This window comes from Mobula birostris, unplaced genomic scaffold (assembly GCF_030028105.1).
Source record: "Mobula birostris isolate sMobBir1 unplaced genomic scaffold, sMobBir1.hap1 scaffold_283, whole genome shotgun sequence".
Taxonomy (NCBI): domain Eukaryota; kingdom Metazoa; phylum Chordata; class Chondrichthyes; order Myliobatiformes; family Myliobatidae; genus Mobula; species Mobula birostris.
In genome coordinates, this window is record NW_027275886.1 from 325,001 (window position 1) to 351,024 (window position 26,024).

The 26,024-nt window shown below is 43.0% G+C and overlaps 1 protein-coding gene across 4 annotated transcripts in view; it reads right to left on the reverse strand.

Moving 5' to 3' along the window:
* osgn1 (oxidative stress induced growth inhibitor 1) overlaps positions 1–26,024 on the reverse strand; it is a 138,228-nt gene that overhangs the window by 24,213 nt on the left and 87,991 nt on the right. For 3 of the 4 annotated variants that reach the window (XM_072250340.1, XM_072250341.1, XM_072250342.1), the window contains exons 2-3: positions 24,765–24,896; positions 18,009–18,145 (exon numbers count right to left, since the gene is read on the reverse strand). In XM_072250340.1, the coding sequence (XP_072106441.1) occupies positions 18,009–18,145; positions 24,765–24,828 (201 nt within the window). In that variant the 5' untranslated portion in view covers positions 24,829–24,896. Of the gene's footprint in view, positions 1–11,058; positions 11,181–18,008; positions 18,146–24,764; positions 24,897–26,024 lie in introns of all 4 variants that reach the window. The other variant, XM_072250343.1, reaches the window with a different exon arrangement.

The window sequence follows — 26,024 nt, forward strand, 5'->3', positions numbered from 1 at the left end:
CACTCTGAGATTAATTTTCTTGCAGGTATTCACAATAGAACAAAGAAGTACAATAGAATAACAAAGACTGACAAATTGTGGAAATGCAAAAAAAAAACAAATAACAATAATAAATAAGCAAATAAATAATACTGAGAGCTTGAGTCCTTAAGTCTTGGATCACTGGGATCTCTTCTGGGGGAGGTATAACCTGCACAAGAGTGACAGGTTGCACCTGAACCCAAAAGGTCCAATACTCTCACAGGCAGGTTTGTTAGAGTTGTTGGGGAGAGTTTAAACTAATTTGGCAGGGGGTGGGAACTGGAATGAAGGGACTTGGGATAGGACAGATGGTAAAAAAGCAAAGATAGAGTGCAGTCAACTGTTAGGAAAGGCAGGCAGATGGTAGGACAAAATGGCAGAATCAAGAAGGATAGCAAATACAGTACTAAAAAATGTTATATCTCAATGCATGGAGTATAAGAAATAAGGTGCAGTATTACAGATTGTTGGGTATGATGCTGTGGCCATCACTGAATCGCAGAGGGGGTGGTGCAGCTCTGCAGGTAAAGAATGGTATCAAATCAGTAGAAAGATGTGACATAGGATCAGAAGATGTTCAATCCTTGTGGGTTGAGTTAAGAAACTGCAAGGGTAAAAGGACCCTGATGACAGTTATATACAGGCTTCCTAACAGTAGCTGGGATGTGGACCACAGATTACAACAGGAAACAGAAAAGGTGTGTCAAAAGGGCAATATTATGATAGTCATGTGAGATTTTAATATGCAGGTCAATTGGGAAAATCAGGTTGGTAATAGATCTCAAGAGAGTGAGTTTGTTGAATGCCTAGGAGATGGCTTTTTACAGCAGTTTGTCATTGAGCCTACTAGGGGATCAGCTATATGGAATTGGGTGTTATTTAATGAACCAGAGGCGATTAGGGAGCTTCAGGTAAAAGAACCCCTAGGAATCAGTGATCACAATATGATTGAGTTCAACTTGAAAAGTGATAGAAAATAAAGTCTGATGTAGTAGTATTCCAGTGGAGTAAAGGAAGTTACAGTGGTATGAGAGAGGAGTTGGTCAAAGTAAATTGGAGATTCCAGCAGGGATAACAGCTGATCAGCAATGGTTTGCTTGAATTTCTGAGAAAAATCAGGAAGGTGCAGGATATAATAATGGGGGACAAGGGGATGGTAGATGAATTAAATGAGTACTTTGCATCAGTCTTCACTGTGGAAGACACAGTGTGACAGATTTTGAAGGGTGTGAAGGAAGAGAAGTGGGTGCAGTTACTATAACAAGGGAGAAGGTGCTCAAAAAGCTGAAAGACCTAAAGGTGCATAAGTCACCCAGACCAGATGAACTGCACCCTAGGGTTCTGAAAGAGGTAGCGTTAGAGATTGTGGAGGCATTAATAGTGATCTTTCAAAAATCATTGGACTCTGTCATGGTGCCAGAGGACTGGAAAATTGAAAATGTCACTCCACTCTTTAAGAAAGCAGAAAGGCAACAGAACCAAAATTATAGACCAGTTAGCCCGATCTTAGTCGTTGGGAAGATGTTAGAGTCAATTGTTAAGGATGAGGTATGGAGCACTTGGTGGACACAGAACAAGGATAAAGATGGCATGGTTTCCTTCAGGGAAAATCTTGCCTGATGAAGCTGTTGGAATTCTTTGAGGAGATTACAGTAGGATAGATAAAGGGGATGCAGTGGATGTTGTATATTTGGATTTGCTTTTCAAATCTTTTAATTATTATATTATTCAAAAATAACACAAGTACATCGAAGTAAGCAACACTAACAACGTCTCAAGGAAAAAAAAACATTATTTTAAAGTCTCTGAAAAATTCTGGTGATAATAAAAAAACCCTACTAAGCAGAAAAAGTGAGAAAAAAACCCCATTAGGTGTACAACCCCGGAGCCACGCGTCATATAAAAAGCTTCTAAAGGTAAACATCAAACCGCCAGCAAGAAAAAAAAAACCCAAAAATTTACAATTAAATTGTGGAGGAAATCTATCAATTAACTCAAATGATAATAATGAGCAAATGAACCCCATCTTTTCTCAAAATCAAATAAAGGTTCAAAGGTTTGACTTCTAATTTTCTCCAAACTAAGACATAGCATCGCTTGAGAGAACCATTGTGACAAAGTGGGAGCTGATGTATCCTTCCACTTCAACAAAATGGCCCTCCTAGCTATCAATGAGGGATATGGCCCGTGTGCAGGTCAGTGGAACTAGGCAGAAAATGGTTCGGCACAGCCAAGAAGGGCCAAAAGGCCTGTTTCTGTTCTGTAGTTTCTATGGTTTCTATATATAAATGCAATAACATATTGGTCAGACACAGAGATACCACGGATATTTTGAGGAATTATTCCAAAAAGCACAGTTAATTTGTTAGGTTGTAAATTAATTTTAAGTGCTTTAGAAATTGTCGAAAAAAATGACTTCCACAACTGTTCCAGTATTGAACAAGACCAAAACATGTGTGTCAGTGTAGCTGTCTCAGTTTTACATTATTACCATTTGACAAAGGAGAGACTGTCTAAAATATTTCCTAGTGTACATTTGGACTTTCAGAAGGCCTTTGACAAGGTGCCACACATGAGGCTGCTTACAAAGAGTCCATGGTATTACAGGAAAGTTACTAACATGGTTAGAGCATTGGCTGATTGGTAGGAAGCAGTGAGTGGGAATAAATGGAACCTTGTCTGATCGGCTACCAGCAACTACTGGTGTTCCACAGGAGTCAGTGCTTGGGACCACTTCTTTTTATGCTGTACATAAATGATTTAGATGACAGAATAGGTGGCTTTGTTGCCAATTCTGCAGATGATACAAAGATTAGTGGACGGGCAGGTGCTGTTGAGGAAACAGGCAGGCTGCAGAAGGACTTAGACAGATTAGGAGAATGGGCAAGAAAGTGACAAATGAAATGCAAGGTTGGAAAATGCATGGCCATGCACTTTGGTAGTAGAAATAAATGTGTGGAATATTTTCAAAACTGGGAGAAAAGCCAAAGTCTGAGATGCAAAGGGACTTGGGCGTTGTTGTGCAGAACACCCTGAAGGTTAATTTGCAGGTTGAGTCGGTGGTGAGGAAGGTAAATGCAATGATAGCATTCATTTCAAGAGGTCTAGAATACAAGAGCATGGATGTGATACTGAGGTTTTATAAGGCACTGGTGAGGCCTCACCATAAATGCTGTGAACAGTTTTGGGCTCCTTATCTAAGAAAAGATGTGCTGGCATTAGAGGGGGTCCAGAGGAGGTTCACAAATATGATTCCAGGAATGAAAGGGTTATTACACGAGGAACGTTTGATGGCTCTGAGTCTTACTCACTGGAATTTAGAAGGATAAGAGGGGACCTCATTGAAACCTTTCGAATGTTAGAAGTCCCAGACAGAGTAGATGTGGGAAGAATGTTTCTCACGGTGGGGGAGGCAAGGATAAGGGGGCACAGCCTCAGGAGAGAGGGGTGTCCATTTAGAACAGAGTGCAGAGAAATTTCTTTTGCCAGAGGATGGTGAATTTGTGGAATTTGTTATTATAGGCAGCTGTGGAGGCTAGGTTGTTGGGTGTATTTAATACAGAGATTGATAGGTTCTTGATTGGACATAGCATCAAAGGGGAAGGCCAGGGAGTGGGGCTGAGGAGGGGGAGGGAAAAGGATCAGCCACGATTGAATGGCGGAGCAGAACCGATGGGCCAAATGGCCTAATTTTGCTCCTATGTCCTATGGTAAGTCCATAGGTTGTGGAATCTGTTTAGAGGTGAGGTGAGTGAAGTTATCACCTTTGTTTCAAAAGGCTGATGGTTGAGGTCTAATAACTGCTCCTGAAGCTGGTGGTGTGAGTCCTGAGTCACCTGTGCCCCTTCCTGACAGCAGCAGAGAGAAGGGAGTGAGTCCTGGATGGCAGGGGTCCTTCTCATGATGGAGTCAGCCACTGGACTAGCCTGGGCACATTGGCTCCCATCATACCCTTCCCACCCCCTGGTCATGTATATTATTCTTCCTCACTCACCCCACCCACACTGATTTGATGCTTTTTGTCACCTACACTAAAGGGTAACTTTCAGTGGCAAATTAACAACTAATCCACATTTTTGGAGTGTGGGATGAAAATAGAGCACTTGTGGGAATCCTACAGTCAAAGGGAGAATGTGCAAACTCCATACAGACAGTACCCGAGATCAGGATTGAACTTGGGTCTTTGGGCTTGTGTGTTAGCAAGCCAGTAGAACCCAAGGATGATTATAGGTCACGTCTTGAATGCATCATAACTTCCAAGATCTCTATGTTGTCCCTCCACAAGTCTAGACAAGGAGTGTCCTGCACTGTACAAGCTGAAACACTAGCTTTGGTGTGATCCACAGACTTAGTAATCATACACCTACATTCAAGATTTGCAAATCCAGGAGATCTTGAGCAACACACAAACAATGCTGGAGGAAATCATCAGGTCAGGCAGCATTTATGGAGGGGAATAAACAGTAGGTGTTTCGGGCCAAGACTTGATTTAGGGTCTCTGCCTGAAACATCAGCTGTTTGTTCTCCTCCACAGATGTTGCCTGATTTGCTGAGTTCCTCCAGTATTTCGTGTGTGTTGCTCTGGCAAAATCTCGGCCAAGTGAAAGGGAACCAGTACCACTGGTGATCAACACACACTCTAGATTCCATATATTCCCAGCTTTGTTACACCGCCCTCACCCCCATGGCAATCAATCCCTTGTACAAACACAGGACAGAACTGTGAGCCAACTGTGGAACTCTCCCAGCAATAACCACCCCATCACAGAAACAAGCTTCTGCTACTCAGTCAACTGTGGATCCCATTTACCAGTTTCACTTGGATCTCATAGAGTTTTGTTTGACCTGCCCCGCACCAAAAACCTTGCTGAAATCCACAAAAACTAATCAAACCTGCTGCTCATGTTGGCTGCTTTAAGGGTGATACATTGTTAAATCAACTTTGGCAAACTTCAACCAAATCAATCCTGCTACCAGCTAACCTGTGTCCTTCTCCCCTAGAACTGATTCCGGAGATTTGCTCAACACTGAAGTTAAACTGAAGAACAAGTGACTGCAGCTGCTGCAATCTTTACTGGAGGAATTCAGGGGGTCAGGAACAATCTGCAAGAGGAAAATTGACAGTCAATATTTCAGATTAGAACCCAGTCCTGATGAAGGGTCTCAACCCGAAATGTTGATTGTCCATTTCCCTGCTAAGATGCTGCCTGACCTGCTGAGTTCCTCTAGCAGATTGCCTTTTACTCCTCTTCCATTTTCACTGATTTCCATTTCTACAGCAGCAATCCTAGGATCATAGTATCTCTGCCCACTGAGGCAGAGAAGGCTTCAGTTACTCGCAAATGCTGACGGCAATTTCTATATCCACTGAATTATTCCTGGGACGTCCACCCCAGCTCTGCTGACAGGAACATACAGATGGTACTGGAATTAGCCAATGATCTTAAAGAGGATACCAAAAGTTTCTTCAGTTCTTCAGACACATAAAATGTAAAACAGAGGCAAGAGTGGATATCAAATTGCTGGAAAATGATCCTGGAGAGGTAGTAATGGGGGACAAGGAAATGGCGGACAAACTGAATAAGTATTTTGCATTAGTTTTTGAATCGATTTTTAAATCGGAGCAAGAGGCTGAGAGTGAAGGAGTAAGGAATCTCGGAGAGAAGTCATTTTGTTTTACACTGCTCGGGGAAAAGAGGCTAGACTGCACAAGTGCGTGACGTAGAGCGCCAAAGGCTTAAAAAATAAGACCACCATATATAGCGGGCAGCAGAGTGAGAGGGAGCAGAGTGGGACGGCTTTGGCTCAACAGGCTTCGGCATAAACAGGAGGAGGTGAGGGTAGATTCTGGTAAGTTTTGTTTTGTTTGTTTAGAGTAGAGAGAATGCCAGACAGGATGTTGGAATGCTCCTCTTGCAGGATGTGGGAAGTCAGGGAACCCTCCAGTGTCCCTGACAACGATACCTGCAAGAAGTGCATCCAGCTGCAACTCCTAACAAACCGCGTTAGGGAACTGGAGCAGGAGCTGGATGACCACCGGATCATTCGGGAGAATGAGGTGTTTATAGATAGTAGCTACAGGGAGGATGTTATGCCAGAGGAGTAGCGCACAGGTAATTGGGTTACTGTCAGGTGAGGGAAGGGGAAAGGGCAGTTAGAGCAGGATTTCCCTGTGGCCATTCTCCTCAACAACAAGTATACCAATTCGGATACTGTTGGGGGGGATGACTTACCTGGGACAAGCTGCGGCAGCCGGATCTCTGGCACTGAGTCTGGTTCTGCAGTGCAGAAGGGAGGGTGGAAGAATAGGAGAGTGGTAGTGATAGGGGACTCGATAGTTAGAGGTACAGACAGGAGGTTCTGTGGTCGTGATAGAGACTCCCGGATGCCAGCTCAGAGATGAATAAGAGGACATGGCTTTAAGGTAAGGGTTGGGAAGTTCAAGGGGATATTAGAGGAAGGTTTTTTACTCAGAGAGTGGTTGGTGCGTGGAATGCACTGCCTGAGTCAGTGGTGGAGGCAGATACAGTAGTGAAGTTTAAGAGACTACTAGACAGCTATATGGAGGAATTTAAGGTGGGGGCTTATATGCGAGGCAGGGTTTGAGGGTTGGCACAACATTGTGGGCCGAAGGGCCTGTATTGTGCTGTACTATTCTATGTTCTATGTCTTTGATCGAGTGCACAGCATTCTGAAGTGGGAGGGTGATCAGCCAGATGTCGTGGTACACATTGGTACCAATGACGTAGGAAGAAAAAGTGAGGAGGTCCTGAAGAGTGAGTATAGAGAGCTTGGTAGGAAGTTAAAAAGCAGGACTCAGAGGGTGGTAATCTCAGGATTGCTACCTGAGCCACGTGCTGGTGAGGGTAAGAATAGGATGCTCTGGAGGATGAACAAGTGGCTGAGGAACTGGTGTAGGGGGCAGGGTTTCAGATTTCAGGATCATTGGGACCTCTTCTGGGGCAGGTGGGACCTGTACAAGAGAGACAGGTTACACCTGAACTACAAGGGGACCAATATCCCTTCAGGGAGGTTTGTTAGTGTTGTTGGGGAGGGTTTAAACTAGATTTGCAGGGGGATGGAAACCAGAGTGCCAGAGCAGATAGTGGAGCAGGGGTTAAAATAAATGATGTTAAAAGTTCATGCAAAGCCACAAATAGAAGGGTTGTGTGTGGTGGTAATAATCTTCTGAGGTGTGTCTATTTCATTGCAAGGACCATTGTGGGGAAGGCAGACGAGCTGAGGGCGTGGATTGACACATGGAATTATGACATTATAGCCATTAGTGAAACTTGGCTGCAGGATGGGAAGGACTGGCAGCTTAATGTTCCAGGGTTCCGATGTTTCAGACGTGATAGAGGCAGGGGAATGAAGGGTGGGGGTGTGGCATTGCTAGTCAGGGAAAATACTACAGCAGTGCTCAGGCAGGACAGATTAGAGGGCTTGTCTACTGAGGCCATAAGGGTGGAGCTGAGAAACAGGAAAGGTATGACCAGAACGAGGGGCCACAGTTTGAGGATAGAGGGGAAGCCTTTTAGGACCAAGATTAGGAAAAACTTCTTCACACAGAGAGTGGTGAATCTGTGGAATTCTCTGCCACAGGAAACAGTTGAGGCCAGTTCATTGGCTATATTTAAGAGGGAGTTAGATATGGCCCTTGTGGCTACAGGGGTCAGGGGGTATGGAGGGAAGGCTGGGGCGGGGTTCTGAGTTGGATGATCAGCCATGATCATAATAAATGGCGGTGCAGGCTCGAAGGGCCGAATGGCCTACTCCTGCACCTATTTTCTATGTATGTTTCTATGTATTATAGACCACCCAATAGTCAGCGAGAATTGGAGGAGCAAATCTTCAGAGAGATAGCAGATGGTTTAGAGTTTGTAAAATGTGTTCAGAGAAGTTTTCTAAATCAATATATAGAGGTACCAACTGGAGAGGATGCGATATTAGATTTCCTATTAGGAAACGAGTTAGGACAGGTGATGGAAGTATGTGTAGGGGAACACTTTGGTTCCAGTGATCACAACACCATTAGTTTCAACTTGATCATGGATAAAGACAGATCTGGTCCTCGGGTTGAGGTTTTAAACTGGAAAAAGGCCAAATTTAAAGAAATGAGAAAGGATCCAGAGGACCACTTCCGGGTCACCTAGGGAATGGCAGCGTAAGGAAGATCTCTCAACAAAAAAGAACGTTAACTGCTCCAAAGCCGAAATTAGACAAATATTTAGTATTATATAACTATATCAATAAAAGGGGGAAGGATGACATCTAAGTATAAGAATAAAAAGTCTGCTGAGAATGCTGATAAATATAACCAGTCGCAGCAACATGAAGTGGCTAGTTTCCCCACGGCTAGCCAGGCCGGAGATAACAAGGAAGAGTTGGTAAACCTAATTTTGATTCTCAAAGAGGTTCCTGATTTCCAACAAGATAACAACAAACAGCTGGAATTTATTAAAGGAGAAATAATAAAAACTGATCTGAGGTTAGATGAAGCCGAAGCGAGGATTGTAGGGACTGAGGAGAGGCTGCAAAACACAGAGGAAGTAATAGGAGAAATGCTGAAGCTACAAGAGCAGCTCCAGTGGAAGCTAATAGACCAAGAAGGCCGCTCAAGAAGGGAAAATGTGAGGATCTATGGAGTTCCTGAAGGAGCTGAAGGTAAACCCGGACTGGTGATTCCCTTCGTGGAGAAGCTGCTTAGAGGGAACCTTGATATACCAGATGCAAAAGACCTACAGATAGAAAGGGCCCACCGGGCCTTAGCACTGCAGCCTCCAGCCCAGATCGATTCTAGTCAGATTTCTTAGCTACAGAACGAAGGAGGAAGTGCTTAAACTGGCATGGCAAAAGAAAGGCTTTATGTGGAGCGACTGTAAAATCAGCTTTGACCATGATTACGCACCAGGGATTCTTGCCAGAGGGAAGGAATATACAGAAGCACGGAGGGTCCTGAAGGAAAACAACATCAAATTCGAGACCCTGTATCCAGCTCGGCTAAGAGTCTTTTACAACGAAGGGACAAAAACCTACACTACAGTGGAGGCGGCAACGTCGGACCTGGCGGACCAGGGACTACCCATAAAGGTTATCACCCAACCGGAGTCGCTACTGGAGATGATTCAGCGGTGGACATGGCAACCAGTGCGGCGAGGACGCTCCACTCGAACCAGAGTGTCAAACTACAAGGAAAAGCTGCAAGTATTCTGATGCGAACGTACACAGAGTGTAGAATAATTGAGAAATGTCTGAAAAGAGTAAATCGTACTTAAAGGTAAAATTAAAGCTGGTAACTGAAAATAAACTAGACGGAATAACTTGAATGATAACAATATGGTTGAGACATAAAAAGGAGAGAATTCTCCATGATTGTTCACACTGCGGGGGGCCCTCTAACACAGGATGAAGATAGAGGTTATCCCTCTAAGCTGAAGCAGGGCAGTAATCAGGCCTCATTGTTGGAAGTTGGGGGAAATTTTCAAATATTCTGCATTCAAAAATGCCTAGGGTTTGGTTTTGTGTTTGGGTTTACTGTTGAGAAGGAATTGCTTACTGTTTGTTTAGAAAGGGAGAGTGTTTTTTTTCTAGAGAAAAATGCAAGTTGAACCTGTAAAAATAATTTCTTATAATGTTAATGGGGTTTTGAATCCAATTAAGAGAAATAAGATTGTCTAAATTGAAAAAAGAGAGGGCACAAATAGCTTTCCTTCAGGAAATGCACATGAGCCAATCCGAACATGCAAAATTAAAAAGAATGGGCTTTAAGCATGTATTTTACTCATCATACAAACTGAGCCACAAAAGGGGATTAGCTACTTTAATATCAAGTGTTCTTAACTATGAGCGTATTTCAGAGACTAAAGACAAGGATGGATGATTTGTAAAGATTACAGGAAGAATAGAAGGTACTGAAATAACATTGCTGAATGTTTATGCTCCACCAGGTAGTGAATGGTCATTTGAGAGACACATTTTTGACCAAATGACCGGCTCTCAAGGGGTAGTAATCTGCAGAGGGGATTTTAATATTAGGTTAAACTCTGCATTAGATTCTTCAGGAACAGTTATTCAGAACAAACCTCTGACTAGAAAAGTGAAATCATTGATGGAGGAGTTGGGAATAATAGATGTGTGGAGGGAATTACACCCCACTAGTAAAGACTATACATACTACTCTTCCCCTCATTCAGCTTATTCAAGGATAGACTTTCTTTTATATTTAACACAGATAGATTCAAGATAAAAGAGTGTAACATTGCAACGTATTAATTTATTGGACCATAGCCCAGTCTCTATGTCTCTAATTCTGGAAAGGAAAATGAGGAAAACACTATGGAGGTTAAATTCACATATACTGGAGGTTAAATTCACATATACTCAATGATTCGAAAGTAATGGAGAGATTAAGGGGAGAAATCAAAGAATACCTAGACCTTAATGACACGGGAGAAACACCACCAGTGATCTTGTGGGATACGTTGAAAGCTGTACTGAGGAAAAATTATTTCTATTACTACTCACATGAAAAAATTTAAAGCAGAAAAATTGGTAGACCTTCAAGGAAAATTAAAACAACTTCAAGTCATAGATAGCAATAAAATGAATTCTAATTTAAAACAGGAAAATAAGGAATTGCAAAGTGAAATTGATATTTACACATTGGAAACTCAAAAAATTTCTTTACCTGAGACAAAAGAATGAAGTAGGAGGTAAATCAGCTAAATTATTAGCATATAAATTACATAAACAACAAGCAGACAATACAATTCATAAAATAAAGAATCCAAAAACAAAGCTTGTTCAGAGTACAATACGGAAAATTCAAGAGAGTTTTGAAATATATTATCGAGAGCTGTACTCTCAACCCCAGGCCTCCAATGAGTCCCATATAGACACATTTCTGAATTCTTTAGAACTACCCAAGCTTACAGATTTACAAAATGAATGCCTATTAGAACCAGTAACTACCAAAGAACTGAATGTGGTCATCTTGAGATTAAAGGCCGTAAAGTCTCCAGGTTCTGATGAGTTTACCTCAGAGTGGTACAAATCGCTGAAGTCACAGTTAGCTCCCTTATTACTCAACACCTTTAATTGGCTCTTACAGAGCGGAGAAATTCCATCTTCCTGGAGACAGGCGATTATCTCAGTTATTCCTAAAGAGGGTAAAAGATAAACTAGAATGCAGTAATTAATGGCCAATCAGTGTCCTTAATTTGGATTATAAATTATTTACATCTATATTTACTCGTAGACTGGAAAAGCTTCTACCTGGCCTCATCCACTTAGACCAGACTGGATTCTTCCAGCAAAGACAAACTCAGGACAACACAAGGAGAACTTTACACATACTAGAACAAGTTGCTAAGAATGGGACAGAGACAATGGTGGTGGGATTAGACGCCGAGAAAGCTTTTGATTCAGTTAGATGGGTATTCCTATACAGAGTGTTAGGAAGATTCGGCTTTCAAGGAAAGTTTATTAAGGTAATCCAGACTTTATATGACAGTCTACAGCTCGAATTAAAATAAACGGGGACCTCTCTGACTCTTAATTTTAGCGAGGGGAACTAGACAGGGATGCCCAATTTCTCCTCTCCTCTTTGCACTATACATTGAAACTCTTGCCCAACTAATAAGACAGAGCGACATTGTAAAAGGTATCAAGTTGGCAGGGATTGAACAGAAGGTTGCGTTATGCGCAGATGATGTCTTAGTTTATTTGAGTGAACCAGAAAAATCATTCATAGGATTGTTTACACTGTTGGATGAGTTCGGGAAAATATCAGGTTATAAAATTAATGTAAAGAAAACGCAGGTTATGTCCCTAAATTATACAGCATCCAAAAGACTACAGAATACATACGATCTTAAGTGGGAAGCTAAATAATTAAAATATTTAGGAATAACCCTGACAAAAGAGCTTTCAACGTTGTCACAGGTAAACTATGGGCCATTCATTTCAGAGATAAAAGCAAATATACATAGATGGAATCTTATCCCTTTTTTAAGTCTAAATTGAAGGATAAATACCATAAAAATGAATATTCTCCCTCGGTTACTTTACTTTTTCCGGGCTTTACTTGTGGAGGTAGACGATAATCAATTTAGGGAATGGGACAAATGGATTTCCCGCTTTATCCGGCAAGGAAAGAAACCTAGAATCCGATTTAACACTTTACAGTTAAGAAAGAAAGGAGGAGGTATGGCACTTCCTCGCTTGAGAAATTATTTTTATGCTTCACAGATAACCCCTCTGAAGCCTCAATTGCGGGACAAAGGATTGATGGCACGATTGGAAAAGATTAAAAACAGCTGGATAAATCTCACATTAAAATATGGCAGAAAGTGGTTAGTTCATGTGGAATCTACAACATGTTAAAACATTTCAGATGGTGTGCTTATGATACCGAATTCCTTCCCAGCAGAGGAGATAAAAGATTTGAACTATAGATAAAGAAAGGTCTTACAAACTACCCCTCATTCACACATAAAGGTGCATTACAAAGTTTTCAATCCCTGCAGGATAAATACGGCATAGAACACAATGATTTTTTTTTAAGGTACCTTCAAGTACGACACTACTTTAACCAGAGTTGTAGATACACAGATTTATCAACAGCAGAATTAGAATTTTTCAAGATTCTGAAATTGGCTTACAGTTCAATACCAAGTAAATCAATTTCTCGATTATATAGTGCCCTCTCTCATGCCAAAAATGAAAAGACATTGTATATTAAAGAGAAGTGGGAGAAAGAAGCGGGGTTGGTACTTTCAGAGGAGGCTTGGGGGAAAATATGCAGCTTTCAGTGGTCTTCGACTAACTCTTTGGTTTGGAGAGAACATTGCTGGAATAATATTATAAGATACTTCAAGACACCATACCAGGAAAAATATAAAGACACAAACGTGACGTGTTGGAGAAGGTGCAGCTCCAAGGAGGCAAATCATTTCCATTTTTTTTGGGATTGCCCTAAATTATATTGGAAAGGTATACACAGAACATTAGTTAAGGTATTTAAGACTCAGATACCTGTGAACTTGGAGACTCTCTATTTGGGGCATGTATTGTTTTTGGAGCAGAAGAAAGATATAAAGCTGCTGCAGGTCCTTTTAGTGGCAAGTAAGAAATCAATCAGCAGAAAGTGGCTAAATCCAACATCACCTACATTAGAAGATTGGCATGAAATTATTTTGAAAATATTTAAAATGGAAAAGATGACTTATTCTCTGAGAATTCAAAATGAAAAATTTTATCAAATTTGGAATAAATGGATTGAATTTATAACCCCAATACGAGCAGACTTTAGATGACTCTCCTTAAGGTTCCTACTGACCTCCTCATCAATATAGTCATAGTGTTAACGTAAGCTCCCTTGGTTAGAATGCTCACTGTTTTATTTATGGAAAATGTGGAATTAATACAAGGAAAAGATTTGGGAAAAAAGGATAAAATGAAGTAAATAAGTACACAGGGATTGGATAAGTATGTCTGTGGGTAGGAGCAAGTATGAACGTGTACTTGTGAATGTATAAATATATATATTTATACATATATAAAAACCTTTTCCATTTTTTTATATGTCAAAAAGTTTGTGTAATACCTGTGAATACCTTACCCAAATAAAAAAACAAAATATAAAAAAAAAGAAAAAGGATCTAAAAAGCATGGATTGGGACAGGTTGTTCTCTGGCAAGGATGTGATTGGTAAGTGGGAAGCCATCAAAGGAGGAATTTTGAGAGTGCAGAGTTTGTATGTTCCTGTTAGGATTAAAGGCAAAGTGATAAGAATAAGGAACCTTGGTTCTCAAAGGATATTGGAACACCGATAAAGAAGAAGACAGAGATGTGTGACATGTATAGGAAGCAGGGAGCAAATAAGGTGCTTGAGGAGTATAAAAAGTGCAAAAAATTACTTAAGAAAGAAATCAGGAGGGCTAAAATAAGACATGAGGTTGCTTTGGCAATCAAGGAGAAGGATAATCCAAAGAGCTTCTACAGATATATTAAGAGCAAAAGGAAAGTAAGGGATAAAATTGGTCCTCTTGAAGAACAGAGTGGTCGGCTATGTATGGAACCAAGAGAAATGGGGTAGATCTTAAATGGGTTTTTTGCATTTGTATTTACTAAGGAAACTGGCATGGAGTCTATGGAAATAAGGCAAACACGTCTTGAGGTCATGGAACCTATACAGATTGAAGAGGAGGTGCTTGCTATCTTGAGGCAAATCAGAGTAGAGGGTATTCCCTTGGACCTTGAAAGAGACTAGTATTGAAATTACAGGGGCCCTGGCAGATACATTTAAAATGTCGGTATCTACGGGTGAGGTGCCGGAGGATTGGAGGATAGCTCATGTTTCTCCGTTGTTTAAAAAAGGCTCTAAAAGTAATCCGGGAAATTATAGGTCGGTAAGTTTGACGTTGGTAGTAGGTAAATTATTGGAAGGAGTACTGAGAGATAGGATCTACAGGTATTTGGATAGACGGGGACTTATTAGGGAGAGTCAACATGACTTTGTGTGTAGTAGGTCATGTTTAACCAATCTATTGAGTTTTTCGAGGAGGTTACCAGGAAAGTGGATGAGAGGAAGGCAGTGGATGTTGTCTACATGGACTTCAGTAAGGCCTTTGACAAGGTTTTGCATGGGAGATTAGTTAAGTATACATGGAGAGGTAGTAAATTAGATTAGACATTGGCTCGACGGAAGAAGCCAGAGAGTGGTAGTGGAGGATTGCTTCTCTGAGTGGAGGCCTGTGACTAGTGGTGTGCCACAGGGATCAGTGCTGGGTCCATTGTTATTTGTCATCTATATCAATTATCTGGATGATAATGTGGTAAATTGGATCAGCAAATTTGCTGATGATACAAAGATTGGAGGTGTAGTGGACAGTGAGGAGGGTTTTCAAAGCTTGCAGAGGGATTTAGACCAGTTGGAAAAATGGACTGAAAACTGGACTGAAAAATGGCAGATGGAGTTTAATACAGACAGGTGTGAGGTATTGCACGTTGGAAGGACAAACCAAGGTAGAACATACAAGGTAAATGGTAGGGCACTGAGGGGTGCAGTAGAACAGAGGGATCTGGGAATACAGATACAAAATTTCCTAAAAGTGGTGTCACAGCTAGATAGGGTTGTAAAGAGAGTTTTTGGTACATTGGCCTTTATAAATCAAAGTACTGAGTATAAGAGTTGGAATGTTATGGTGAGGCTGTATAAGGCATTGGTGAGGCCAAATTTGGGTATTGTGTGCAGTTTTGGTCATCAAATTACAGGAAGGATATTAATAAGGTTGAAAGAGTGCAGAGAAGGTTTACAAGGATATTGCCGGGACTTGAGAAACTCAGTTACAGAGAAAGGTTGAATAGGTTAGGACTTTTTTCCCTGGAGCATAGAAGAATGAGGGGAGACTTGATAAGAGGTATTTAAAAATTATGATGGGTATAGATAGAGTGAATGCATGCAGGCTTTTTCCACTGAGGCTAGGGGAGAAAAAAAAACCTGAGGACATGGGTTAAGCCTGAGGGGGAAAAAGTTTAAAGGGAACATTAGGGAGGGGCTTCTTCACACAGAGAGTGGTGGCAGTGGGGAATGAGCTGCCAGATGAAGTGGTAAATGCGGGCTCATTTTTAACATTTAAGGAAAACTTGGACAGGTACATGGATAAGAGGTATATGGAGGATACGGTCCAGGTGCAGGTCAGTGGGACTAGGCAGAAAAATGGTTTGGCACAGCCAAGAAGGACCAAAAGACCTGTTTCTGTGCTGTAATGTTCTATGGTTCTAGTTTTCACTGTGGAAGCCACTAGCAGTATGTTGGAAGTACCAGGTGTCAGGGGTCATGAAATTTGTGAAGTTATCATTTCTATGGAGGTTCTTGGGAAACTGAAAGGTCTGAAGGTACACTAGTTACCTGGACCAGATGGTGTACACCCCAGGGTTCTGAAAGAGGTGGCTGAAGAGATTGTCGAGGCATTCGTAATGATCTTTCAAAAATAATTCGAGAATGATTCCAGGAATGAAAGAGTTACCATATGAGGAACATCTGGTAGCTCTTGGGCTGTAATCCCTGCAGTTCAGGAGATTAAGGGGGGATCTCATAAAAACATTCCAAATGTTAAAAGGCCTGAACAGATTAGATATGGTAAAGTTATTTCCCATGGTAGGGGATTCTACGACACGAATTCAGGATTGAGGGATGTCCTTTTAGAACAGGGATACGGAGAAATTACTTTAGTCAGAGGGTGGTAAATCTGTGGAACTTGTTGCCATGAGCAGCTGTGGAGGCCAAGTCATTGGGTGCATTTAAGGCAGAGATAGATAGGTTCTTGATTAGCCAGGGCAAACAAGGGTTTGGGGTGAAATCAGGAGAGTGGGGATGACTAGAAGAATTGGATCAGCCCGTGATTGAATGACGGAGCAGACTCGATGGGCCAAATGGCCTACTTCTGCTCCTATATCTTATGGTCTAAATATCACTAGATTCTGGAACGGTTCTGGAAGACTGGAAAATTGCGAATGTCATTCCACTCTTCAAGAAGGGAGAGAGGCAAAAGAAAGGAAACTATAGGCCAGTTAGTCTGACCTCTGTGGTTGGGAGTCAATTAATAACGATTAGGTCTCAGAGTACTTGGAGGTACATGACAAAATAGGCTGCAGTCAGCATGTTTCCTCAAGAGAAAATCTTGCCTGACAAATCTGTTGGAATTCTTTGAAGAAATAACAAGCAGGATAGACAAAGGAGAATTGGTTGATGTTGTGGACTTTGGATTTTCAGGCCTTTGACAAGGTGCCACACATGAAGCTGCTTAATAAGCTATGAGCTGATGGTATTAGACAAGATTCTAGCATGGATAAAGCAGCTGCTGATTGGCAGGGAGCAAAGAGCGGGAATAAAGGAAGCCTTTTCTGGTTGGCTGCCAGTGATGAGTGGTGTACCACAGGGGTCTGTGTTGGGGCCAATTCTTTACGTTATATGTCAATAATTTGGATGATGGAATTGATGGCCTTGTTGCAAAGTGTGCAGACGATATGAAGATTGGTGGAGGGGCAGGTAGTTTTGAGGAAGTAGAGAGGCTACAGAAGGACAGACAGATTAATAGAATGGGCAAAGAAGTGGCGGATGGAATATAGTGTCGGGAAATGTACGTCATGCACTTTGGTGGAAGAAATGAAAGGGTGACTATTTTTTAAATGGTAAGAAAATACAAAAATATGAGGTGCAAGGGGATTAGGGAGTCCTTGTGCAGGATTCCCTAAAGGTTAATTTGCAGTCTGTGCTGAGGAAGGCAAATGCAATGCTCGCATTCGTTTTAAGAGGACTAGAATATAAAAGCAAGGATGTACTGTTGAGACTTTATAAAGCACTGGTGAGGTCTCACTTGGGGTATTGTGAGCAGTTTTGGGTCCCTTATCAAAGGATGTGCTGAAACTGCAGAAGATTCAAAGGAGGTTCACGGAAATTATTCCAGAATTTAATGGCTTATCATATGAAGAGCATTTGATGGATCTGAGCCTGTACTCAAATTCAGAAGGATGAAGGGTGACCTCATTGAAATCTATTGATTGGTGAAAGACCTTGATAGAGTGGATGTGGAGAGGATGTTTCTTGAAGTGGGAGAGTCTTTAAGACCAAGAGGACACAGCCTCAGAATAGGGGGTGTCCTTTTAGAACAGAGATGAGGAGGAATTTCTTTAGCCAGAGAGTGGTGAATCTGTGGACTTCTTTGCCAAAGGCACCTGTGGAGACCAAGACTTTATGTATATTTATATATAGGGGTCATCAGATTCTTGATTGGTCAGGGCATGAAGGGATACGGGGAGAAGGCTGGAAATTGGGGCTGAGAGGAGAAATGGTGATGAAATGGCAGAGCAGACTCATTGGACCAAATGGCCTAATTCTGCTCCTACGTCTTACAGAATTTCACTAAGTTACCCTCGGGAACTTATAGCCTGCCTTTGCCAACAGGAACATATACACACGGTACCTGGTCAACGACTGACAGATGACGATTCTCTTCTAATTTCTGCTGCAGAATTGGGTTTGGATGGCTGGCAACAAGGGACAGGTAGGGCCTGTATCCCGACAGGAGGTAGGACAGGCAGATTCCCGACGGCCCATTCCCTAAACAACAAACAGCATTAGTCTGTATGCTTTAAGCTGCACTTATGTATAGGAGGTTATTTAGCGCATCAAAGCTTTGTAACATTGAATAATGTCAGGCATGAGTCTCACCTCAGTGAACCCATTTTGCACAATATTCTGAATACCCTGCCCAATGAATATCCAGCTATTCTCCCTCTGGGGACACCAAATGCCCTCACCATCACAGAGTAGCTCAGTTCTGGGCTTGTCACTGCATCCAGATACACCTTCGCAAACCACAAACTGTTTCTTACTACCTGTGTAATCACACCCGTTCACCACTCGAACACCTGATTCGACCAGCTTACCACAGCACAAACCTGGATGAAATGCTCCATCCTCATTACTAAACTAATTCTTTTCCTCTCGTGTTCACTCCAATATTTTCTCAAATGCCCCAGATACCTCTCCCCAGCTACAATGTTTTTATTAATTAACATTTCTAAATCCATTAAATAATTCTAATCACTTAAACCCCGACAAAACACCCTCTACATTCTATCTGCAAAGGAATACAAGATCTTGTAACTGGTCCATTCATTCATTCAGGTGCCTTGCCGTTCGGGGTGGGCGATCATGTCTCTCCATCCATCACAGTCCCTGACCCTCTGAATTGTAGTTGTTGCCTCCCTTGTTTCTAACCATGATGTTATTCCATCTGTCATTTTCATTGTCTGTCTGCCTCTGCTTCTTTTTCCTCCCAGTTTTCCAGTTGTAACTAAATGTTCTAATGTCTCTCTTCACATGATGTGTCCAAAGAATTTTGATTGCTGTCTTCTGATTTTTTTTATAAAGTAATGTATATTTTGTTTTATTTCTCTGTAGAACTTCTCAATTGGTTATCCTGTCCGTATATGATATGCATAACATTCTTCTGAGGAACCACATCTCTGCTGCATTGATTCTTTTTTCAATCACATTTGTGATGGTCCATGACTCGCAGCCATACATCAATATAGGAAGAATGTAGCAGCTGAGAGTTCTAAGGCGGATGTCAATTGCTATTTTCTTGTTCGTTAGGGTGTTTCTCATTTCTGTAACTGGTTCACCACACTTTAACCTTCGTTCTGTAATTCACATGAACAATTTCAATTATAATTTAACACCAGGGATGGAGGGAAACCAAGTGTCATGGTGTTGACAGCAGGAGGGAAGTGCTGGGAATTAACTATTAAGGTCAGAGATGTAGAGGAAGCTAGAAACTATGGACTATAGATAACTGCTTCTGTTAAAAGGTTGGTACAACACCACGAGCCAAAGGGCCTGAACTGTGCTGCAATGCTTAATGTTCTATAGCCTGGGCAGACAGGGTGGGATAAGGTGTAGGAACACAGGGATAAGACACATGGTCAATGTGGGTGAGCTAACATAAATGGAGAAGAATCTGGCCAAGTTTTCAGAGATTGGAAGGTAGAAGAACGCCTGCCAGGCAGATACATAAGGGACATTAAAAGACTCTTAGAAAGATGATAGAAAAATAGAGGGCTATTGAGGAGAGAAGGGTTAGATTGATCTCAGAGTAGGCTAAAAGGTCAGCACAACACTGTGGGCCAAAGGACCTGTACTGTTCTCTAATGTTCCACGTTCTGGAAGGCTGGGGTGATAGGGGGATAGGGCAGGGATAAATGTGGGGAGACAGAAAATGGAACTAAAAGATCACCTGAGATGACTAGATTAAATTTCAATGGAAGTTCATTTTAACTTTCATGTGCCTTATGGATTTGATTGGGTCATGTAATTTATGTAACTACATTCCCAAACAATTTTCCTTCCTGCAGATGCAGTTTTTCGGGATCGGTTTGGGATTCCTATTTCCAATGGCCCCTTGGGGTTGGGAAGGATTCACATTCTGGATATTTCCCTCAGGGTCAACAAAATTCCCCCATCACAGCTACATTTCCCCACTGCCTCCCCCCCACACCATCCCCTGCTGTTCCCAGGCTCACTACTGTTACCCCCCCCCCCCCCCCACCCCCGGACCCCGTTCTTATATCTGCTGTTAACAAAAGGAGACAGCCCCAGGGATAACATATCACTGTCAACCAGAGAATACATCTCTAATGCCTATAATCCATCTCCAACACCCCAGTCAGTTTCAGACCTTGGTCAACAGGGTTTCCCCAACAAGTCAACTATCTCCCCCACCTCTCCCCATCTCTTCCCCTTTCATTCTTCAAGAAGGGAGAGAGGCAGAAGAAAGGAAACTTTCAGCCAGTAAGTTTGACCTCAGTGGTTGGAAAGATGTTTGAGTCGATTATCAACGATAAGGTCTTGAGGCAATTGGAGGCACATGATAAAATAGGCTGAAGTCAGCATGGGTTCCTCAAGGGAAAATCTTGCCTAACAAACATTTGATGAAAGAAAAGCAGAATAAAGGGTGCAAAGGTAGTAAGGTAGAAGGGCTAAAGTGCATATACTTCAATGCAAGAAGCATCAGGAACAAAGGTGATGAACTGAGAGCTTGGATACACACATGGAATTATGACGTAGTGGCCATTACAGAGACTTGGCTGGCACCAGGGCAGGAGGAGTGGCATTCCTGGTCAGGGATACTATTACAGCTACAGAAAGGGTGGGTAATGTAGCAGGATCCTCTTGAGTCAGTATGGGTAGAAGTCAGGAACAGGAAGGGAGCAATTACTCTATTGGGAGTATTCTATAGGCCCCCTGGTAGCAGCAGAGATACCAAAGAGCAGATTGGGAGGCAGATTTTGGAAAGGTGCAAAAATAACTGGGTTGTTATCATGGGTGACTTTAACTTCCCTAATATTGATTGGTACCTGATTAGTTCCAATGGTTTAGATGGGGCAGAGTTTGTTAAGTGTGTCCAGGACGGATTCCTGTTACAGTATGTTGACAAGCCGACCAGGGGGAATGCCACACTAGATCTAGTACTAGGTAACGAACCAGGTTAGGTCACAGATTTCTCAGTGGGTGAGCATCTGGGGGACAGTGACCACCGCTCCCTGGCCTTTACCATTATCATGGAAAAGGACAGAATCAGAGAGGACAGGAAAATTTTTAATTGGGGAAGGGCAAATTATGAGGCTATAAGTCTGGAACTTGCAGGTGTGAATTGGGATGATGTTTTTGCAGGGAAATGTACTATGGATATGGGGTCGATGTTTAGGGATCTCTTGCAGGATGTTAGGGATAAATTTGTCCCGGTGAGGAAGATAAAGAATGGTAGGGTGAAGGAACTATGGGTGACAAGTGAGGTGGAGAATCTAGTCAGGTGGAAGAAGGCAGCATACATGAGGTTTAGGAAGCAAGGATCAGATGGGTCTATTGAGGAATATAGGGAGGCAAGAAAGGAGCTTAAGAAGGGGCTGATGAGAGCAAGAAGGGGGCATGAGAAGGCCAGGTGAGTAAGGTAAAAGAAAACCCCAAGGCATTCTTCAATTATGTGAAGAACAAAAGGATGACAGGAGTGAAGGTAGGACTGATTAGAGATAAAGGTGGGAAGATGTGCCTGGAAGCTGTGGAAGTGAGCGAGGTCCTCAATGAATACTTCTGTTCCGTATTCACCAATGAGAGGGAACTTGATGACGGTGAGGACAATATGAGTGAGGTTGATGTTCTGGAGCATGTTGATATTAAGGGAGAGGAGGTGTTGGAGTTATTAAAATACATTAGGACAGATAAGTCCCCGGGGCCTGACAGAATATTCCCCAGGCTGCTCCACTAGGCGAAGGAAGAGATTGCTGAGCCTCTGGCTAGGATCTTTATGTCCTCGTTGTCCATGGGAATGGTACCGGAGGATTGGAGGGAGGCGAATGTTGTCCCCTTGTTCAAAAAAGGTAGTAGGGATAGTCCGGATAATTATAGACCAGTGAGCCTTACGTCTGTGGTGGGAAAGCTGTTGGAAAAGATTCTTAGAGATAGGATCTATGGGCATTTAGAGAATCATGGTCTGATCGGGGACAGTCAGCATGGCTTTGTGAAGGGCAGATCGTGTCTAACAAGCCTGATAAAGTTCTTTGAGGAGGTGACCAGGCATATAGATGAGGGTAGTGCAGTGGATGTGATCTATATGGATTTTAGTAAGGCATTTGACAAGGTTCCACATGGCAGGCTTATTCAGGAAATTAGAAGGCATGGGATCCAGGGAAGTTTGGCCAGGTGGATTCAGAATTGGCTTGCCTGCAGAGGGCAGAGGGTGGTGGTGGAGGGAGTACATTCAGATTGGAGGATTGTGACTAGTGGTGTCCCACAAGGATCGGTTCTGGGACCTCTACTTTTCATGATTTTTATTAACAACCTGGATGTAGGGGTAGAAGGGGGGGCTGGCAAGTTTGCAGATGACACAAAGGTTGGTGGTGTTGTGGATAGTGTAGAGGATTGTCAAAGATTGCAGAGATTGATAGGTTGCAGAAGTGGGCTGAGAAGTGGCAGATGGAGTTCAACCCAGAGAAGTGTGAGGTGGTACACTTTGGAAGGACAAATTCCAAGGCAGAGTACAAAGTAAATGGCAGAATACCTGGTAATGTGGAGGAGCAGAGGGATCTGGGGGTACATGTCCACAGATCCCTGAAAGTTGCCTTACAGGTAGATGGGGTAGTTAAGAAAGCTTATGGGGTGTTAGCTTTCATAAGTCGAGGGACAGAGTTTCAGAGCCACGAGATAATGATGTAGCTCTATAAAACTCTGGTTAGGCCACACTTGGAGTACTGTGTTCAGTTCTGGTCGCCTCACTATAGGAAGGATGTGGAAGCATTGGAAAGGGTACAGAGGAGATTTACCAGGATGCTGCCTGGTTTAGAGAGTATGCATTATGATCAGAGACTAAGTGAGCTAGGGCTTTACTCTTTGGAGAGAAGGAGGGTGAGAGGAGACATGACAGAGGTGTACAAGATATTCAGAGGAATAGATAGAGTGGACAGTCAGCACCTCTTCCCCAGGGCACCACTGCTCAATACAAGAGGACATGGTTTTAAGGTAAGGGGTGGGAAGTTCAAGGGGGATATTAGAGGAAGGTTTTTACTCAGAGAGTAGTTGGTGCATGGAATGCACTGCCCGAGTCAGTGGTGGAGGCAGATACACTAGTGAAATTTAAGAGACTACTAGACAGGCATATGGAGGAATTTAAGGTGGGGGGTTATATGGGAGGCAGGGTTTAAGGGTGGGCAGAACATTGTGGGCCTAAGGGCCTGTACTGTGCTGCACTATTCTATGTTCTATCTAAACCTGTTGGAATTCTTTCCAGGATCAACAAAGGAGGATCAGTTGATATTATGTACTTGGATTTTCAGAAGGTCTTTGACAAGGTGCCACACACGAGATTGCTTAACAAGCTATGAGCCCATGGTATTACAGAAAGATTCCAGCGTGGATAAAGCAATAGCTGACTGGCAGGAAACAAATAATAGGAGTTTTTTCTCACTGGCTGCCAGTGACTTAACCTTGTGGTGTTCCACGGGCATCAGTGATGGGACCAATTCTATTTACGTTATATATCAATAGTTTGGAGAATAGAATTGATGGCTTTGTTGCAAAGTTTGCATACAAAATGAAGATAGGTGGAGGGACAGGTAGTTTGAGGAAGTAGAGAGGCTACAGAAGGACTTAGATTAAGGAAATGGGAAAAGAAATGGCAGATGGAATATGGTGTTGGGAAGTGCATGGTCATGCACTTTGACAGAAGAAATTAAAGGGTTAACTACTTTCTAAATGGAGAGAAAATACAAAAAAACTGAGACACAAAGGGATGGGAGTCCTTGTGCAGGATTCCCCAAAGGTGTATTTGCAGGCTGAGTCTGTGGTGAGGAAGACAAATGTGATGTTAGCATTCATTTCAAGAGAACTTGAATATAAAAGGAAGGATGTAATGTTGAGACTTTATAAAGCACTGGTGAGGCCTCACTTGGAATATTGTGAACAGTTTTGGGCCTCTATCTTCAAAACAATGTGCTGAAACAAGAGAGGTTCAAAGGAAGTTCATGGAAATTATTCCAGGATTGAATGGCCTGTGTTATGAAGAGTGCTTGATGGCTCTGGGCCTGTATGCACTAGAGTTCAGAAGAATGAGGGGAGACGTCATTGAAACCTATCGAATGGTGAAAGGCCTTGATACTGTGGATGTGGAAAGGATGTTTCCAAAGGTGGAAGAGTCCAAGACCAGAGGACACAGCCTCAGAATAGAGGGGCGTCCTTTTAGAACGGAGATAAGGAGGAAATTCTTTTGCTAGGGGCAGTGAATCTATGGAATTTGTTGCCACAGACAGCTGTGTGGGCCAAGTCTATATGTATGTTTAAGACAGTTAGATAGATTCTTGATTGGTCAGAGCATGAAGGGATATGGAGAGAAGGCAGTAAATTGGGGCTGAGAGGAAAATTGGATCAGCCATGATGAAACGGCAGAGCAGATCCAATCGGTCAAATGGCCAAATTCTGCTCCTATATCTTATGGTCTTTCACGCTTTCCCAATAAAACTCTGTGTTTATTGTGGCACAGTAATGGCAAGAGAACTGCTGGTGTGCAACGTATTAAAGCAGGGAGCTGCTGGGTCCTTGGCTGCACGTTCCACAGACCCAAGGACCAGAACCCTGTCCGCTGAAGCCAATCATTAACGTCGCTCCAAACCCAATCGTGTCATACCCACGACAAGGACAGGAATGGTCAGAGACCCATCGTTGGGCAGCACTCTCTCCTCCAGCATCATGAAGGGCAGTGACAGGCCTCACACCAAATTGTCACAGAGCCTTCTCCTGGTGATGTCTTGGCACAAAACTGAGGGTGAAAAAGAAACAAAGTGGGAGTAAGTTCCTTTAGGACTGTCTGCAATTGTTCAAAGATCACTGCACACTTTGTACATCCTTAAAACTGTCGTCTCTATCCATCTGTGCCTTGCTGGTTTACGCTCCACCCATGCTGTCACCCACTCCCTTACCCTATGATCACTATGATCCCTATGAGCGTGAATGGGGAATGGGGAATGTGGGGATTGTGAGTGGGGAATGGGGAGGATTCTGAGGGGGGAAAGGGGAGGATTCTGAGGGGGGAAAGGGGAGGATTCCGAGGGGGGAATGGGGAATGGGGGGATTGTGAGTGGGGAATGGGGGGATTGTGAGTGGGGAATGGGAAATGAGGAATGGGGTATTGAGTGGGGAATGGGAAGATTGTGTGGGGAATGGGGGAAATTGAGTAGGGAATGGGGGAAATTGAGTAGGGAATGGGGGGATCTAGTGGGGACGGGGGGATGTGGGGATCTAGCAGGGGATGGGGAACGGGCAATTGTGAGCGGTGAACGGGAGTTCGTGAGCGGAGAAGGGGAGGATCGTGAGCAGGGAATGGGGTATTGAGAGTGGGGAATGGGGTATTGAGAGTGGGGAATGGGGAATGGGGGGATTGTGAGTGGGAATGGGGAATTGGGTATTGTGAGTGGGGATTAGGGAATGGGGGATTGTGAGTGGGGAATTGTGAGTGGGGAATGGGGAGAATTGTGTGGGGATTGGGGAGGATTGTGAGTGGGGAATGGGGAGGATTCTGAGTGGGAATGGGGAATGGGGAGGATTCTGAGTGGGAATGGGGAAGATTCTGAGTGGGAATGGGGAAGATTCTGAGTGGGAATGGGGAATGGGGGATTGCGAGTGGGAAATGGGAAATGGGGATTGCGAGTGGGAAATGGGGAATGGGGGAATGTGAGTGGGGAATGGGGAATGGGGGGATTGCGAGTGGGGAATGGGAGGATTGCGAGTGGGGAATGGGAGGATTGCGAGTGGGGAATGGGAGGATTGCGAGTGGGGAATGGGGATGGGGTATTGTGAGTGGGGATTGGGGAATGGGGGATTGTGAATGGGAATGGGGAATGGAGGATTGTGAGTGGAGAATGGGGGACTGCGAGTGGGAATGGGGAAT